Below are 12884 nucleotides of genomic sequence, written 5' to 3'. Positions count from 1 at the left end.
GTACGTTTATTTAAAAGTGGACGAGAAAACGTTCATGATGAAGAGAGGAGTGGTAGACCATCATTGGTGACTGACGAACTCGTTCAGACAGTTGATGCAAAAGTTCGTGAAAATCGACGTTTCTCAATGTCGGAGTTGTCTACTGGTTTTCCACAGATTTCTCAGACTCTCTTGTACGAGATAGTGACAGCAAGATTGGGTTACCGTAAGTTCTGTGCACGATGGGTGCCCAAAATTCTTACCGACCACCACAAAACTCAAAGAATGGCCTCTGCATTAGACTTTCTGTCACGTTATGAGGACGAAGGAGAACCATTGTTAAACAGAATCGTGACCGGTGACGAAACCTGGATTAAGTACGTGAACCCTGAGACAAAAGAACAATCAAAGATGTGGGCACATTCAAATTCGCCTACCAAACCAAGAAAAGCCTCGCAAGATTTTTCTGCCAGAAAACTGATGGCAACGGTGTTTTGGGATGCCAAAGGGGTGTTGTTGGTTGAATTCATGGAACGTGGTACGACCATTAATCAAGACGTGTACTGTGAAACAATAAAAAAGTTACGACGGGCTATACAGAACAAACACCGTGGTATGCTGACTTCCGGTATCGTTTTTTTGCACGATAACGCCCGTCCTCACTCTGCTCGCAGAACAACGGCCCTTCTTGAGTCCTTCAAGTGGGACGTTATCAACCATCCACCTTACAGCCCAGACCTGGCGCCAAGTGATTATCACCTCTTCATGCATTTGAAGAAATGGCTCGGGTCACAGCGGTTTGATGACGACGAAGAGCTCAAAGATGCGGTCACAGGCTGGCTCCAGGCACAAGCGGGTGATTTTTATGCAGAAGGAATTTCAAAGCTTGTGAAGAGATACGATAAGTGCCTCAATCGCTATGGAGACTATGTAGAAAAATAGTGCAAAGATGTAGTTGTAAGATGTATATATTAAAATATTTTTATTTAACTTGGTGTATTTTTTTAAATCAACCGGAGGTTACTTTCTGAACGGCTCTCGTATATCTTTTCCAAAACGGGGAAAAGAGTAATGTAGATCAGCAGAAAATGTTCCATGGTGGAAATGAAAACAGAAAATGTTCTTTCAGTTAAAGCCATGGAGACCATAGCAGGGGACAAAGTGGCCAAAAGACATGGAAGGAAACAAAATACAAAGGAGGAACATCAGGTGGAGCTGAATCAGCAAAGAAAATCCTCTTAACATTGCAGTTCAAGTATTTATGCAACAATGCTCTTGTGTTTATAGAAACACAAGATCACGGCAATATCGCATCACGATTGTGTGTGAATTGCCTCAGTGTGCGGTTAAGACAACCGGAGTTACGCGCTGGTCATGACACTGTCACGTAACAGTTGTGTGTCGGAAGTGAAAGTACAGTTACACTTGGGAAATGAACGTAGAGGAGCAGATGCAGCAATCCTGCATCGCCGTTCTATGCAAGGTCCTAGTGGAGGTAGTTTGCAGTTGCCTTCATCAGACCTGTTATGAAGTATCAAGGGTGTACCTGTGTCGTGTGGATGACTGCGATCAGTGCTTGTACAATGTAGTGTTGGTTTTGTGTTGTTATAGATAAAAGGAATGGTGATGGAATATAGGTTACTCCTCTCGAACAGCACAAAGGGAGCCGTCGAGATTAGCGTCCCTTCTGAAGGATGGATCACAGTCAGGACATCGGCGCAAAGACCGATCATCAGTAACTTTATACCACCGCGTCTCCTTCCCTTGTCGGCCGAATACTAATTGTGAAAATTTCATCTACCAACGACCTCTCCGCAGAGGCAGGTGCTGTTGAGTGTGAATTGACCTTCAACTTCTATGTGACGTGCTAAATAGGAAATCCCTGTATCTCAGTGCTTTCTTGTGTGGGCATTGTAGCAGAATAGGCTATTTAATGTTCAACAGTTATTCTGGGGTACAAGAAAATTATAGTAAGCTGTTAAATCGGTTCAGATCTCTTTATTGTAACATTAATTTTCAGAACATTACACCATATCAATATTTACATACCTAACTTCGGATTTTTGTTGAAAAATGTGAGAAATAGTAATTTTCCCCGTTCCCCATTGTGAAGTAAACTGATGTATAATATTTCACATACAAGAATTAGTCGCAAGTAAAAGTCCTAATATATATTTCGCATACAGAAATTACTATAAACGTTTATGCTTCATATATAGTGCATACATGGATATCCTCGACAATGCTGACGACCCCTGCACATGAAGTGTGAGCCCGCTTGAGACACACGCCACGTCTGATCCAGTTCTCTCAGAGTAGTCAAGATGGTAAAGGGATTCTTCGGCTTCCCCTAACTAGCCAGTATCATTGGACGAATTCGGCTGCTTTGGTTTTAAGGATGTTTTGGAGCTTCTTAGTTATTTTCTATCCAGTTGCAGCTATACGTTTTTGCTTGCATCAGAATTTTCCTGGACTAGATCAAGGCGCTTTCTTGCAGACTTAGACCTATATAGCTTGGTTTTATTCTGTTTTTTTTTTTCTTTATCCGCGTTAGTTAAAGGGAGAGAAGGGAACATAGTAGGTGAATATGGACTGAGGCTAAGAAATGAAAGAGGAAGCCGTCTGGTAGAATTTTGCGCAGAGCATAACTTAATCATAGCTAACACTTGGTTCAAGAATCATGAAAGAAGGCTGTATACATGGAAGAACCCTGGAGATATTAGACTGTTTCAGATAGATTATTAAGACAGAGATTTAGGAACCAGGTTTTAAATTGTAAGACACTTCCAGGGGCAGATGTGGACTCTGACCACAATCTATTGGTTATGAACTGTAGATTAAAATTGAAGAAACTGCAAAAAGGTGGCAATTTGAGGAGATGGGACCTGGATAAATTGAAAGAACCAGAGGTTGTTCAGAGTTTCAGGGAGAGCATAAGGGAAGAATTGACAGGAATGGGGGAAAGAAATACAGTAGAAGAAGAATGGGTAGCTTTGAGGGATGAAATAGTGAAGGCAGCTGGGGATCAAATAGGTAAAAAGACGATGGCTAGTAGAAACCCTTGGGTAACAGAAGAAATACTGAATTTAATTGATGAAAGGAGAAAATATAAAAATGCAGTAAATGAAGCAGGCAAAAAGGAATACAAACGTCTCAAAAATGAGATTGACAGGAAGTGCAAAATGGTTAAGCAGGGATGGCTAGAGGACAAATGTAGGGATGTTGAGGCTTATCTCACTAGGGGTAAGATAGATACTGTCTACAGGAAAATTAAAGAGACCTTTGGAGAAAGGAGAATCACTTGCATGAATATCAAGAGCTCAGATGGAAAACCAGTTCTAAGAAGGGAAAGCAGAAAGGTGGAAGGAGTATATAGAGGGTCCATACAAGGACGATGTACTTGAGGACAATATTATGGAAATCGATGAGGATGTAGATGAAGATGAAATGGGAGATACGATACTGCGATAAGAGTTTGACAGAGCACTGAAGGACCTGAGTCGAAACAAGGCCCCCGGAGTAGACAACATTCCATTAGAACTACTGACAGCCTTGGGAGATCCAGTCCTGACAAAACTCTACCATCTGGTGAACAACATTTATGACACAGGCGAAATGCCATCAGACTTCAAGAAGAATATAATAATTCCAATCCCAAACAAAGCAGGTGTTGACAGATGTGAAAATTACCGAACTATCAGTTTAACAAGTCACAGCTGCAAAATACTAACGCGAATTCTTTACAGACGAATGGAAAAACTGATAGAAGCCGACCTCGGGGAAGATCAGTTTGCTGATAGAAGCCGACCTCGGGGAAGATCAGTTTGCATTCCGTAGAGATGTTGGAACACGTGAGGCAATACTGACCCTACGACTTATCTTAGAAGCTAGATTAAGGAAAGGCAAACCTACGTGTCTAGCATTTGTAGACTTAGAGAAAGCTTTTGACAATGTTGTCTGGAATACTCTCTTTCAAATTCTGAAGGTGGCAGGGGTAAAATACAGGGAGTGAAAGGCTATTTACAATTTGTACAGAAACCAGATGGCAGTTATAAAGAGTCGAGGGACATGAAAGGGAAGCAGTGGTTGGGAAGGGAGTGAGACAGGGTTTAGCATCTCCCCGATGTTATTCAATCTGTATATTGAGCAAGCAGTAAAGGAAACAAAAGAAAAGTTCGGAGTAGGTATTAAAATCCATGGAGAAGAAATAAAAACTTTGAGGTTCGCCGATGACATTGTAATTCTGTCACAGGCAGCAAAGGACTTGGAAGAGCAGTTGAACGGAATGGATAGTGTCTTGAAAGGAGAATATAAGATGAACATCAACAAAAGCAAAACGAGGATAATGGAATGTAGTCAAATTAAGTCGGGTGATGCTGAGGGAATTAGATTAGGAAATGAGACGCTTAAAGTAGTAAAGGAGTTTTGCTATTTGGGGAGCAAAATAACAGATGATGGTCGAAGTAGAGAGGATATAAAATGTAGACTGGCAATGGCAAGGAAAGCATTTCTGAAGAAGAGAAATTTGTTAACATGGAGTATAGATTTAAGTGTCAGTAAGTCGTTTCTGAAAGTATTTGTATGGAGTGTAGCCACGTATGAAAGTGAAACATGGACGATAACTAGTTCGGACAAGAAGCGAATAGAATCTTTCGAAATGTGGTGCTACAGAAGAATGCTGAAGATTAGGTGGGTAGATCACATATCTAATGAGGAGGTATTGAATAGAATTGGGGAGAAGAGGAGCTTGTGGCACAACTTGATTAGAAGAAAGGACCGGTTGGTAGGACATGTTCTGAGACATCGAGGGATCACCAATTTAGTATTGGAGGGCAGCGTGGAGGGTAAAAATCGTAGAGGGAGACCAGGAGATGAATACACTAAGCAGATTCAGAAGGATGTAGGCTGCAGTAGGTACTGGGAGATGAAAAAGCTTCCACCGGATAGAGTAGCATGGAGAGCTGCATCAAACCAGTCTCAGGACTGAAGACCACAACAACAACAACAACAACAACAACAATTAACTCCTTCTAATAATGAGAAATGTCATATTATCTATTTTGCTCACATTTTTTGACAAGCATTTGTTTTTCTATGCTACTTTTGGAATTGGTAATATGCTCTCCGGTCGGAAAAACTGGAAGCTACAATCTGGAGATATTGCTATTCCACAAGGAAGCATGTTCAATAATATGGTAAAGGAATTGTCCCTGCTCCATTCTGCCACAAGACCACACTTTCTGATTACGTAACATTCGGTGACCACGATGGAACGTAGTTAGTATTTAAATTACGTAAAAATGAAGCTGAGGGTACAAGCAAAACCATGGTAATGATTTAGTTTAATTGCAATATACATATGTTTGCATACTTGTGAGATATTAAGACCTGAATATTGCAGAAACGTTCAGGAAAAACGCATCAATATAGAAAAAGGAAGAATACACCACGTGCTGATGTCGACGTATTGTTAAATACTTCGCTTCGACCTCTCGATATATTTCGAACAATATACAGGTGATGGTGACATACATATGGAAAAAAACACGGTTACTCCGTTCTGTCTCCCTACCCCGTACTGCCAATGAAACTTCACGATGTTATTCGTGAGTAGCGTAAATTGAGTTTCTCGAAGTGGAGCTGCTCTGTCTAAATTGATCATAAAAGGTTTCACTTGTGTACAAAGCGAACGAGGGTAGTGAATGGGCACGGCGAACACGATCACACGCCTATTTGTCATTCAGTTTTGCAGACTATATTTCGGTGTCCGGGGACCATCCGCATACAGCCCATCCCAGCAGATTGTGCGCATAATTATGTGGCCAGCGCAGGGACGTATTCCCCATGAATGCAATGCATGCACTGGACACTCTATTAAATATATGAGTCGTTAAGTCACAAATATTCGATCACAAATGTTCGTTATAACCCTAATCGTAATAATTAAATCATAATATTGAACAGTACCAATTTCACAGTTGGTATTTTCTTTCCTTTGAGCCGACAGCTGGTTCCCCTGCTGTACAAGGTGCACCTGCATGGACGCTTTCTTGTAATGGTTCACGAAATGTATAAGCCAGGCGATGTGGTAGTCTCGACCCCAATTTGGCCGTTTGCTATATCACAAAATGCTCATGTGAAACACAGATAGATAAGAGGCATTTAATAAGAAGATTGCATTCAGCACGTTTTCTCTTCCGATCCCCTGAATTCTGCGTGCATTAGTGAGTTTCGTGACGGATGAAAGCATCGTGTTTAATATGACTGAATCATATCTTAGCCGGCAGCTTCGCAAAATGAGTAATTACAATATTGATGTCATGGTAAGTGTTTCTAATGAATCTTTCCACTCACGGCCATTCGGTGAAAAGTTAGAAGTTGTTGAGAATGTTCGACCAACTCCCCGCCCCAGTATTTTAAGGACAGAGAACAAATCCAGAAATTTCATACGAACATTTAATTCTGATAATTACAAAAAATAGGTAATGCGGCAGTCAAACATTGTGGAAACTCTTCTGTTGGCCATGTTTGTTTCTTGGGAAAGATAAATCTCCTTAGAACAGTATATATCGTGGTTAATCGGAACTTGATGTTCTGCACACTGCTGTTTCTCGGTACGAAAACTCAGAATCTCATACCTATACATGGCTAGGTGTACATACATTTGGTAAAGTTGAAGTGGTTTGCTATTAGATGAACATTAGATGAACAGTACAGAAACATGCAAGCACATTGAATTAGTGAAACAGAACTAGGAAATACTTGGAGTGAATGGGGCCATTTGCTTTTTGGGAAAACCAGGATTATCATTTCGAGAACTCAGGAAGAGCTGCGACTCCAACAGTTGAGGAAATTACTTTGGAAAATCAACAAAATTAAGTCACATTTGCCATCAATTAAACACATTTATATCTTAATTATATTACGAGATTTTCGATTTAACTTCCTTTAGTGTCTGTTTGAAGAACTGTCTCACTGACTGACCTTACATTTAGCATTATGCAGTCTGCATCCATAGAATTACATTACGCAGCAAAGCAGTGGAAGACTTGAAAGCTGTGCCTTAAGAGATATGTCTTTGAGAAAATGTGGTGTAAGGCTGAAAGAACAGCAGAGCTGACTTCCACTACAGATCTAACCATGGTGAGATGATAATAATACACACACGTACAACTGACAAGTTTCATGTTGCATGCATTACCAACATTTTCAGGATACGCCACTCGGCCAGGAGTTGTTTCATGCATCATGTTTCGATTCAAGAACAAATTACTCTCCGTTGCTGAGAAGAACGTGCGTGGCAGCGAATCGAGTGTGCTTTGTGACATTCTTTATAGCAGAATAGTACGCAAAATTCTAAATATATTATCGCTATCATCAACATATATGACTGACTTGACTACATGCAGCCGACGTGAATGTATTAAATCACCAGACCTTTTCAGTAAGGGGGGTGGGGGGGGTTGTACCTTGGAACACATTTCAGATTTTTCGCATTTTCATATCCCGTTTTAAAATGATGGCATTCACGTTTTCGCTGTAGCAGATTTTTTCTGAAATTACAAAATTACTCTGGAAAACTGAGAAATTTCCGAATGTGAAAGAACTTTACTTGGTACAACATGGTCGTATATCTAGGAACAAATATTCTATTGAAATTTAAAGGTATTGCAATCGTGAGAATCTCATCAATACTATATTTAATACTCTATCTGTTACATTATTACGCTGCTACTCGCCAGTACTCACTAAGTGAAAGCGAAGTTAGTAGAAGTATTATCTAAAACCAGATACAAATTAAATACATTTTGAAATAAAAGCTATTGAAAACCAACACAAGTTTCAAAATATCCATGCCGATCTACAGTGTCCAACGGGCACAATATTTCGGCGATCATACATGTCGCCATCATCAGGTGAACTGACGGACTGAGCTCCTGTGAACGTGCCGGCATGGAGATCCGTACGCTATGGCTGCTCAGAGGGAACTGGGTTCGGTCGCGCGGCGGCCGATTTAAATACCCTCCGCCCGCAGCGCGCTCCCTCCACTGTCCGCGCACCGCGCCACGGTCGCGCGGTGGAACAGATTGCGACGGCGTCTGAGATGACGTCGGAGTGATGGCTCTGTCCGCCGTGATCGTCACAACTATACGTTTTCTCGATTTACTCTTGATTAACCCAATCGCTGGTTCCCAAGCCTTGCTAAGATTATAGCCACAGTCACGGTTTATGAGGTCGTCATTGGTGCGAATTTCGATGGACTCTCTAACAACGCTGTCCTAGTATCTCGACGCCTATACCAGAATCCTCGTGCATTCATACTCCATAGCGTGATTTTCCGACTTGCTCGGATACATCAGTCGAGTGTGCCTCTGGTGTTCACGGCATCGATTCCCGACGGTACGCATCGTCTGACCAATATAAGACTTGCCACATTGGCACGGAATCTGGTACACGCCGGCCTTCCTCAACCCGAGGTCATCTTTGGCGCTCCCCACCAGCGCACGAGTTTTGTTTGGAGGACAAAACACAGTTCCGACCCGGTGTTTCTTCAAAATGCGGGCGATTTTCCCCGAGAGTGCGCCTGTATATGAAATAAACGCAGTGCCTACTTCCTCCCTCGTGATTTCATTCATCTCCACAGGTTGTGCTGTAGTGGTTGGGCGGAGAGCCAAAGATGACCTCGGTTCGAGGAAGGCCGGCGTGTACCAGATTCCGTGTCAATGTGGCAGTGGTCAGACGATGCGCACCGTCGAGGATCGATGCCGTGAACACCAGAGGCACACTCGACTGATGTATCCGAGCAAGTCGGCGGTCACTGAACATTGTTTGTCTGAAAATCACGCTATGGAGTATGAACGCACGATGATTCTGGTACAGACGTCGAGATACTGGGACAGCGTTGTTAGAGAGGCCATCGAAATTCGCACCAATGGCGACCTCATAAACCGTGACTGTGGCTATAATCTTAGCAAGGCTTGGGAACCAGCGATTGGGTTAATCAAGAGTAAATCGAGAAAACGTATAGTTGTGACGACCACGGCGGACAGAGCCATCACTCCGACGTCATCTCAGACGCCGTCGCAATCTGTTCCACCGCGCGACCGTGGCGCGGTGCGCGGACAGCGGAGGGAGCGCGCCGCGGGCGGAGGGTATTTAAATCGGCCGCCGCCGCGACCGAACCCAATTCCCTCTGAGCAGCCATAGCGTACGGATCTCCGTGCCGGCAAGTTCACAGGAGCTCAGTCCGTCAGTTCACCTGATGATGGCGACATGTATGATCGCCGAAATATTGTGCCCGTTGGACACTGTAGACCGGCAGTACACCCGTGGATATTTTGATTATCAAATACGCCGGGAGAAACTCAAGAATCACAACACAAGTTTCATTTTTCGAGACGTAAAAATAATAACACATTATAAAAACGCAGTTAATTTGCAACTATCACATCTTCTATTGTAGAAGACTTTTTGATCAAGGTTCAAGATTGTTTCCGACTGACGAAGTATGGCTTAACTTTCCAAACTTCACACAACTGGTTTTAATACTACATCGAATTTTGCACACCATAAAAGTCTGTCATACTGGACACTACTTAAATTTGTAGATCTGAAAATATTTACAAACGCTACACAAAACAAGATCCTACGTCTCACAACAAAAACAGCAAAATATTTCGGAAACTGCTTATGGCGGTCTCTAGCGCACTTTTTTTTCATATGATCCTAAATTCGGTCGATAGGTTAAAACATCGGCCTGAAAACGTCATGCGTTCTTAGATACATTGATCTCAAGATACAGCATTCTTCCCTACACTTTTACTTCCGGATTCATATTGGTCAAATTCTTCATTTGTTTGGCCGCTATCGGTAACTGTTGGATAAACGTGTTCTTTCGTAGTTCCAATGTCTTTGGAAATTTTATGTGCCTCTAAACAACAGCTACGAAAAATTAATTTGATAATGTAGCACACTAATAAAATAAAAGCGGACGAACTTAAATGTCGAACAACGAAACACGACTGAGCAAGGCTAACACCGAGTTCCACTATTAGGGAAATATTTTTCGGACGCGGGGTGGGAGGCAGCAAGAGGAAGCACTTTCCCCATACCCATTGCAAACTTTCTTCTAAACTATGTACTGCAGTTGGGCCATGCTATAAGAACCATATTCTATTTTCTTAGAGAATTTTATAAAGATAGGGTATTGGATTAAAAATCTATTGAACACGAATATTTTCCATTCGTACTTACTCGTATATGAAAGACTTTTACAAGGTCTCCTTTTTCCTGTGCGTACTTGCCTGTGGTATGTGAAGATTTATAATGTTTTTAACGCAATTTTTTTGATTTGCAGAAATCCACACAGAGGAAGAGATAAACCATCCAGTACTGGGAAAGATGAAGCTTGTAACTATACCCGTGCCAAATACACACACAGGGGAAGACTTCACCAAAGGGTATATGCTCTTCAACGACGAGGAATCGCCTGAAGAAAGGTAGACTACAACTTTGATATAATATTTTGATATAATATCCCGAAATATATGGCTATAGGAACTTTTTCAACTCCGTAAAAATCATAGTTGTAAGTCGATCGAAAATCCCTCACTGTTTTTTAGTTAATTTTATTTTAGAAGTTGAGGCTGCAATTAAATTGGAATTGACATGAATTTTAGAGATATGCGTTTATTATTACGCGTCTTCAAACATAAGGGATTTGTGGGGACGTAGAACCTGCCACATCAGTTATCTGAAATACGCGCTCTATGCTACACGCTTTGTGTATCGTTGCGAGAAAGAAAGCATTTACGTTAAGTGACGGGAGTGCAAGTGATTATTTATCGTCATAATTACCACGCCCGCTCCCAGTACATACAGACTCATCACACCATGTTCAGTTTTCACATCTGCACGTAACTATTACGCTACTCTTATGTGCCTTGTTCACATAAAAATATTTTACTTTAATTTCGTCCACATTGTTTATGAGTATCTAGTTTCACTGTTTAGATTTTTATTTGGCAGTTAGACCAAGCATCATGTTTCAAATTGAGGTTGATCGAAGGCAAAGGTTAAGATACATCCGTGCTTTCGTGATAGTACGAGCGGCTGGAAAACTGCTACACTGGACTCCAAGAAGATCTTGGCGAGATCTTTGATGAGAGTAGCTGAATCGATAAACCTCTAATGACATCAAGCGGAATTTATTGTGTTGCCTGTGAACTGTAGATATCAGGCAAAACTGTTTATGGTGTGTATTTGTATATGAAAGGAGAAGTGACTCTCCAGGTTCGCTACTGCTGAAATATTACATGTTGAGTTTGAAATAACTTAATTAATTACTTTAATTAACTTCATGTTGTTTAGTAGCTGAAGTTTGTTGTTGTCAGAGGAGAGTCCATACTCGTTAGATGCATGAAATGGAGGCGCAAAGGACCTGCTAACATAGTAAAAAACTGATAAAGATAATGACTTAGTCAAGGCATTCGAATTCTGTTGACTCAACTAGACCCAAGAGCCACCTCGACAAGAGTCTTCGTAGGGTGTGCATATAGTTGCTGTGTCCAATAAAACCTATGTTCTGGCTTTGGCATTTACTATTAACCCTCCACCTGTCGCGCAGTTGTTCTGTGCACAACACCCGGTTTATTTTATAACTGCCATCTTTCGATTCAGCATCTCGGAATGTTGATGTTAGCTATCCGTCGCGACAAATACTCTTACCTCCTGCCCCTCCCCACCTGTTTTTTGTGGGTACATAAATTTATTCAGTACCAGTGTTGCTAGTTCTACTGTCTTTGCAGATTTCCTGCTTTTCAAAAAATCTACTGCTCTCCTGCTGAAAAGCAAATAAAAGAGCAAGTCTACAGTTTTCTTAGCACATTCGTGTTTATTACTTCAAAGTAATTTCCGTTTGGCATATTTAAAAGTTCTGTCTTATATGTGCCTGGGTAACGATAACTCGCCCTGTCTGACAGCGAAAAACTAAGCAGATTCTTATGATACAGTGTAATGAATCTTAACAGTTCCAGCCGGATCTAAAATATGTCATTTATTTCCGTATGATATTGTCAGTATGTCCACGATAACCCCTTCGTTATTCATTCAAAGAAAGTAATGACATTCATATTGTATTTCCATAGCTAACATTGTGCGAAAAACGTGGGTTAACATTGACTACAATGGTGTCAACGTGTCATAGACTAATGGAGATGGTAAGATGTGCCACTTGGTGTCAACTGTCTTGAGGTACTGGAATGGTATTGGTGAAAGGTTTGAAAAACTGTATAATGTAATCGGTTGACGGTATGCGTACTGCCAACAATTACTCAATTACTGCATTTCACTGTTGGAGACAACATGCCTCATTCGCTGTTAGCTGGACGTGGTGCATATTTATAGCTCTACAGTTAGGCCCGTTTCACACTGGGACACTGGTGACGGTTACCAGAGACGGTCACCGACAGATATACACTCGTTTGAACTGGAGCGTTCTCACGGTAACACTACACTGTCTTACCGGGCCACTGTGACGCAGCAGTGACTCACCCTCGGCACACGTGACTGACAAGATCACTGTGTTCACGGCAGTCACCGCCGGACATGCATTTGCTTGAATCGGAGTGACACAGAGCTTCAGATTTGCCAACAGACGGCAGTCATTTTTGAAACAGTTACGCGAAACATTCATTCTACATTATACTGTACACATTGTAGCCACGAGTTTAGATTTTAACACAGAAGACTTTATAAGTGAAGTAGAAAGTCCTCCTGCTATTTGGGATGTCAAAAGCGATGACTATAGCAACAAAGTGGTGAAAGCGAATGCTTGGCAACAAATTATACGAAGTTGCTTGGCAAGACATTATACGAAATTTGTTCCTGATTTCAATGAGAAGAGC

At 41.6% G+C, this 12884-nt stretch overlaps 1 protein-coding gene across 1 annotated transcript in view; it reads left to right on the top strand.

Annotated features, from left to right (window-relative positions):
• Positions 1-12884, top strand: part of LOC126481297 (uncharacterized) — a 452512-nt gene that overhangs the window by 340171 nt on the left and 99457 nt on the right. The window contains exon 3 of the mRNA XM_050104945.1: positions 10337-10478. Coding sequence (XP_049960902.1) covers positions 10337-10478 — 142 coding nt within the window. The remainder of the gene's footprint in view (positions 1-10336; positions 10479-12884) is intronic.

The sequence above is a fragment of the Schistocerca serialis genome, chromosome 5 (assembly GCF_023864345.2).
Source record: "Schistocerca serialis cubense isolate TAMUIC-IGC-003099 chromosome 5, iqSchSeri2.2, whole genome shotgun sequence".
In the NCBI taxonomy this organism is placed as follows: domain Eukaryota; kingdom Metazoa; phylum Arthropoda; class Insecta; order Orthoptera; family Acrididae; genus Schistocerca; species Schistocerca serialis.
The sequence above is the reverse complement of the archived record's forward strand: the minus strand, read 5'-3'. Positions and strand labels throughout refer to the sequence as shown.